Raw genomic sequence first — 7,131 nt, forward strand, 5'->3', positions numbered from 1 at the left:
AAACATTCAATCCATTGGTCTGCCATGTGGAGGACGTCTCGGTTCCCGGAGACGCACCATTTGGATGAAGATTGTGGCTATCTGACCAGCCCACCATTCTCAGTGAGAGATGGCCCATTCATGGCCACCTCAGATCTGGACGTGGTCCAGATCTCATTTCTCATGGTTACATTGTGGCGCCACCCCAGCGTGCATCACGGCCACCACCTGATCCTCCAGTAAACGCATCGATTCTGCCGATTGTTTCCACTAACTCGATCAGGAAATAATGCATGTTATTATTCTTAATCTGCAGTAATTGCTACTGTGCAATTAGCAATATACAATTGGCTGCCGGGTCGCGGCTTGACACCTCTAATGCTCGTGTGCTGAGACCAACGGGGAAATTGTACATTTCAGCATTGAATTAGCAATGATTTGCGCTCCTCATTGACTTCTTTCATTTCACCGGCTTCTGTAACAGTTATTAGCTGCTTGGGAAGCGGCGGAGCTGCCAAGCCAGACGGCGACTTCGAAAGGAAAAGTACAGGTTGTATACAGAGTCCCACTGCATTGGTAAATAGAGTGTAAATTACAGTACAGACATTGGTGTAATCTGACATTGCCACAATATGAACAGTGACTGGCCAATGGATAGGGTGCACTCTCAGTGATGTCACCGGTCTCTAGTGAAGGGATAGGCTGCACTCTCAGTGATGTCACCGGTCTCTAGTGAATGGATAGGCTGCATTCTCAGTGATGTCACCGGTCTCTAGTGAATGGATAGGCTGCATTCTCAGTGATGTCACCGGTCTCTAGTGAATGGATAGGCTGCATTCTCAGTGATGTCACCGGTCTCTAGTGAATGGATAGGCTGCATTCTCAGTGATGTCACCGATCTCTAGTGATTGGATAGGCTGCATTCTCAGTGATGCCCCCGGTCTATACGCTTTTTCGGGTGCCTGTTTTGTCAACTATCAACTGTAAACTGAGATTGACCATTGTTGGCCTCCTGTTGAAAACACTTGTTTTCTGGCTTCAATGCTTTCTGACAATGAGTAAGGATGCAGATCTGGAAACAGCACCTGGAAAAGTAGTGAAGCCTTTGTAACAGCACGACAGCCAGACAAGGTGCATTTTCAGAAGGAGAGGTCAGCAACGGCGGCGGCCTCCACACACTTCAAACATGTTTCCTTGAATATTGCGATCTACAAAATTTGGCTACAAGAAAAGGACCCAGAGGTACGAGAAGGACCCAGACACTCAATACTCACATATTGGAGAACTTTAAGCTGCAGTGATGCCGCATCCAGGTCATACAACTCCCCTGTGAAGAGACACAACAGTTCTATGTCAATACAGGAAGGCAAAACTGTATCTCTGTGTGGTCGCTGACCCTTTCCTACTCTATCCAAAACTTTAAAATTGGCTATATCTACATTTACATACAGACATCCCAACTCTCCGGGAGTCTCCCGCTATTGGATAGCGGCTCCCGGCCGCCCGGGAGAGAAACGTTTCCCCCCGGAAAGGTTTAATCTGCTCGATCGAACAGAGTAAACCTTTCCCTGCCATCGTTTCTTTTTTTTTTCTTTTCTGACATCGGGAGCCGCGGCCCGACCGTCAGTCAGAAAAGAAAAGGCATACGAACGCATAGCTAGATTCCTATTGGCTATTTCACTTTGCAATAGCCAATTACAAACTAGCTAATGCACCCGCCCACTGCTGCTGTCAATCAGCGGAGGGGGACCTGAATTTTTCTATCAGGTCCTCTTCTGGTGATTGAAAGCAGCAGGGGGCGGGTGCAATAGCTAGTTTGCTATTGGCTATTGCAAAGTGCAATAGCCAATAGGAATCTAGCTATGCATTCGTATGCCTTTTTATTTTATGCTGACGACTGCGACTGTCAAAATGCTGAAAAAAAAAAGCCTGCAGATAGCAAAGAAGCTATTGCTTCCTGTGCTATCTGCCATCATTTCAGGGGGGTGCTCTCTCCCAGCCCTCCGCGGGAGGTACCTCCCTGAAATGAGAGGGACACCTCCCTGAAATTGCTTCTTTCAGGTTGGGATCCCTGTAAATATGTCTTCCAGAATTGGTGACCATTCAGTTACATTGAAGCTCTGAATTTGTAACCATCCCCGGTGAACTGCTTATCTTTTGTATCCCTCATATGAACACAATGGTTGCCAATATTCGTATTTTCCAATGAGCACTATAGTAATTGCTATGGACAGCTCAGTTATGGCTGGGGGCCCGGGAGGATCATTGTTGGCTTTCTTTCTGTATCTCTTGGGGGACTTCATTGTATCAACTGTAACAACTTCAGAGATTTGTCCTTTTTTTTTTTTTTTTCTTCAGTGAAATTCCAAACTTACATAGTTACATAGTATTATTATAGTTACCATAGTTACATAGTTACATAGTATTATTATAGTTACCATAGTTACATAGTTACATAGTATTTGAGGTTGAATAAAGACATTAGTCCATCAAGTCCAACCCATTAGGATCTCATTCTAGGAGTACCTGTACCCCTGTATATTACCTGTACCCCTTTATATTACGGTCCCTTAAGAAATCATCCAAATTTAACTTGAGACCCCCAAAATCCCTTCCAGAACTTGGTTTTGAACCAACTTTGGCTTGATTGACCTGACCTGTAGGGTCCCCAGCATGCAGGGCCGGATTTACTCTCTCTGCTGCCCCAAGGCCAGGTCCCTCAATACCGCCAACCCCCTAAGGTTGGCCCCCCTAACCGCCAAACCCCCTCCCCCCCAATGGAGGACGGCACACCTGCAGGTGCTGCATACAAGTGATCTCGGCGACATCACCAAGATCACTTGTACAAAACAAGCGGCGGCTTCCCCGCTGTACATTTAGCCCTGCTTGCCCAACGCCGGGATACATGTAGAGAATAACTACCCGCCCGGCTCCCGGTACTGCATGTCCCGAGATAGGAATTCCACACCCCTGATGCCCCAAGGCTGGGCCTTGGTTGGCCTTGTGGGGAGTCCGGCCCTGCCCGCATGCAAGCTTACAGAATAGCTGGTTTTACAACACGTCATAACAGATGGCCATGTTATAAATGAGATATTGGACATTACAAGGACTGCTGCCATGCTACAAGACTGACCGTTTTCCCCAAACACTGATTGTGATTATATCCCGTTACCAGGGTCGCCACCTTTTCTTCAAGCGAAACCCAAACACTCAAGCGACGCGCGGACATTTTTTTGGGGAATTTTAATTTAATTTTTGGGGAAAATTAGTCGTGGCTTATTCATATCTAAATAGCGCCACCCACTCATATGCAAATATTACAGTGGAGACTATTTTCAATGGGGGTCGGTAACTCCTATCTTAATTTTGGTTGCCCCTGTCTGCCTGACATCTTGTGTCCGGGCTTGCCATGAAACCCGGACAGGGCATTCAAAACCCGAACTGTCCGGGTGAATCCTGGACAGGTGGCAACCCTAACCCATTACTCCAATTTATTCTTGGTGCTTTGAGTCCATATTATTACTCGTTCACGGTTATTCACAAAAGGGTGAAGAGTGTGGAGAACTTGGGAGAAGTGAACAATCTAGGACAGGGATGGCCAAACTGCGGCCCTCCAGCTGCGGTGGAACTACGGATCCCATGAGGCTTTGCAAGATTCTCACAGCCACAGACACTGACTCCCGGAGAGAGATGCTTCATGGGATTTGTAGTTTCACCCACAGCTGGAGGTAGGGTTGCCACCTGTCCAGGATTCACCTGGACAGTTCGGGTTTTGAATGCTGTGTCCGGGTGTCATGGCAGCTGAAACCCAGACACAAGATATCAGGCAGACAGGGGCAACTAAAATTAAGATAGGGGCTACTGGCCCCCCCACTAAAAATAGTCTCTACTGTGATATTTACATATGAATGGGTGATGCTATGTACATATGAATAAGCCACGACTCATTCTCCCAAAACAATTTCCATGCATCGCTAGAGTGTTCGGGTTTCGCTGGAAGAAAAGGTGGCAACCCACAGCTGGAGGGCCGCAGTTTGGCCATCCCTGATCTAGGACAACGTAGCTGAACTGGAAAGTGAGCTGCATTGGAAAATGTTTCCAAATCAGCTACTTTGTCCTGGATTTTACCCTTTCTCCGGCCTTCTCCAAGCTCTGCAACCTTCTGTGAATAACTCGGAATATGTTTAAGAGAGAGGTCTCAGAGCCACCAAAATGCATTGGCTGTTCTGTGTTGGAGGGATGCAGTGTGCCTGTTACTTGTGTATTGTCATAGTTGTCCATGTTTGGCCGCAGTGGCCAGTGAACTGCTGACATGTAGCGCTGTAATGTCCTGTGTCTGTAGGTGACTGACACAGAGCAGTTTTTGGGGGTCCATATTGCCACACTTTATTCTCTCCTGCAGGCTTGTCACTATTAAAGCATTCCCTTTAAACCCCAATAATTCAGTCAAGGCCCCACTTGAGGCAGGGTTGCCACCTTTTCTTCAAGTGAAACCTGAACACTCTAGCGACGCACTGACATTGTTGTTGGGAGTCGCGTCTTATTCATTTGTAAATAGCACCACTCATTTATATGTAAATATCACAGTTAAGACTATTTTCAGTGGGGGGGCAGTAGCCCCATCTTCATTTTGGTTGCCCCTGTCTGCCTGACATCATGTGTTCGGGTTTCTGCCCCCATGAAACCCGGACACAGCATTCAAAACCTGGACTGTTCGGGTGAATCCTGGACAGGTGGCAACCCTAACTTGAGGTCAAACCCAGCACTGCACATGGAAGCCAATGCCGGCACATGTGGCTCTACACTTAGGGTCAGTGCCGGCAATATTTGTCTCATGGTGTCTACAAGGGTGAGTATGCATGTCATGCATTGCTGTTGGTGCCATGTGTCCTATGAGAGGCCCAGCATTGCCTGGAGAAGTTGCCGAGTTGCCTAGCTATACCTTTGACCTGAACTTCTAAACTCCCGTTACCAACCTGGTTTGCCTCCTGACCTTCTGTGTTGAATCTCAGCTTTCTGTTATTGACTCCATCTTGCACCCTCGGCTTCGTTCATTGCCTTCTGATTTTGTAGTTTTGCTGCCGAAGTGATCTTGACTTCAAATTTCGACTACTGACCCCGGTCAAGCCCCTTTCACTTATTGGATTTCAGTTCTATTAATAATGGAGGATCGGCATGATATGTGGGTGTTACCTAGGGTGGTCTGCAAGAAAACATAGACTGCCTAGGAACACCCACTCCTCCAAAGTGACACCAACCCTTCATGGCAACCTTCCAACCCTTCTGATTGGAGCAAGGGCACACTTCTGCTGGTGAGCACCCGGCTGTCTTTCCCTTGCCATGGAGGAGCTTTATTCCTGTGCCTTGGCACCCTTGAAGGCAATTTGATATTTGCATAACTCCTCCAAAGAGCCAGTCCACTGCTTTCATCAGGTTTGAGGGCTCATGAGAGGAGTAATGAGGAAGATATTTAAAGCCCCCCCCCCAGCCACTCTCCCCAAGCATGATCTGCCTGCATTGCATTGAGACCCAGTGATGACAAGGGGCTGGATTCCCCCCCTCCCCGCTCCGATCCCCCAGCACTGACTGGCGGAACGGAAGGGGGAGGGGGCGGGTACAGCCTCTAGATAGGCGGAGCCAGCTGTCAGTCACGCAGCTGTGCGGATCCCGGCACAATTGGCTTCAGTTTCATTGAATTGAATTCAGCTTCAGTATATGCTGCTCGCGGTATACTGAGCTTAGGGTGACGGGAGGACGCTAGTTTGTGTCCTCCCGTTACCCTAAGGAGAACTATGGGGAAAAGCCTTAACCCCATAGTTCTCCTTTAAGGTATCCAATGAACACAGAAAGGTTTTTTGTAATACTTTCATTAGCATAGATAAGGGGGATGGGGACCAGAGAAGGCAAATATAAGGAGGTTAAGTTTAAGTTTAAGAACTATTATTAAAAAAGTCCGACATAATCAGTCCAGTTTGAAAGTTTTGTAAGGAGACCGACGGTTTAAAGAGGCCACTGGAAAACCAGAATGTTAAATATCCACATTAAACCATAATGTCTCTTAAAAATGCCCCAAGGAAGGAAAAGAGAGCTCGGCAGGAGATGAAGGAAATATTAAACAGAAAGTACCTAGGGCCTTAGACGCGATATCATTTATTGGCTCGGTTCCTTCATCTGCTTCATTATTGAAACCTTCGTTATTTCATCGCTGCACATTGAAGCCAAATGACCTTAATTTGATATATATGTTTTCCAATGGCGTTATTCATTTCTACTCGTCCAGAAAAACTCTGGGTGGGCTAAACCTACAAACGTGTATCATTTAATAAGCACGGAGTTTAAAATTCTTTATCAAAGAACTTCACCGAGAGCAATCCACGTCTACAACCTTCCACGTAACGCGGCCGTATGAGAATGTGAGGAAAACCATACGCTTTAAAGGAGAACTATGAGGGGGGGAGGGGGTGCTTTTCACTCACCTCATAGTTCTAGCCGACCTCTGACAATGAGACTGTCACAGGTCGGCTCAGTAGATCGGGAACACATACCGTTCGCTCACCTCTCGATCCTGTCACGGCTCTCTGCCGTGACAGGGGAGGGGCTGGATTCCCCCCTCCCCGCTCCGATCCTCCAGCGCTGACTGGCGGAACGGACGGGGGATGGGGCGGGTACCTCTGCCTCTGGATAGGCAGAGCCAGCTGTCACTCACGCAGCTGGGCGGATCCCGGCATAATTGTCGGGATCCGCTTCAGCTGCGGCGTCTCAGTATACCGCGAGCTGTAGCTCCCTATATACCGAGCTTAGGGGTGATGGGAGGACGCTAGTTTGTGTCCTCCCGTTACCCTAAGGTGAACTATGGGGAAAAGACTTAACCCCATAGTTCTCATTTAATTACCAGGTACCTGCGCAAAACTTTGCATTGCCCCTGTATGTGATGGATATTCATGATCAGGGGCGGATTTCCCACAAGGCCAACCAAGGCCCGGCCTCGGGGCAGCAGGGAGTAGAGGGGCAACAGGGGAGTGGAATCTCTATCTCCCCAAGCCCAGACACGCAGTTAGGGGCGCTGGGCGGGTAGTTGTTTTCTACACTTAGCAGAGCTAAATGTACAGCGGGGAAGCCGCCGCTTGTTTTGCACAAGTGATCTCGCTGATG

At 48.0% G+C, this 7,131-nt stretch overlaps 1 protein-coding gene across 1 annotated transcript in view; it reads right to left on the reverse strand.

Annotated features, from left to right (window-relative positions):
- LOC108794906 (cGMP-dependent 3',5'-cyclic phosphodiesterase-like) overlaps positions 1 to 7,131 on the reverse strand; it is a gene marked incomplete at its 3' end in the record, with an annotated part of 167,647 nt that overhangs the window by 76,955 nt on the left and 83,561 nt on the right. The window contains exon 8 of the mRNA XM_018566048.1: positions 1,254 to 1,306. Within this exon, the coding sequence (XP_018421550.1) occupies positions 1,254 to 1,306 (53 nt within the window). The remainder of the gene's footprint in view (positions 1 to 1,253; positions 1,307 to 7,131) is intronic.

The sequence above is a fragment of the Nanorana parkeri genome, unplaced genomic scaffold, assembly GCF_000935625.1.
Source record: "Nanorana parkeri isolate BGI_ZX_2015 unplaced genomic scaffold, ASM93562v1 scaffold911, whole genome shotgun sequence".
NCBI lineage: Eukaryota > Metazoa > Chordata > Amphibia > Anura > Dicroglossidae > Nanorana > Nanorana parkeri.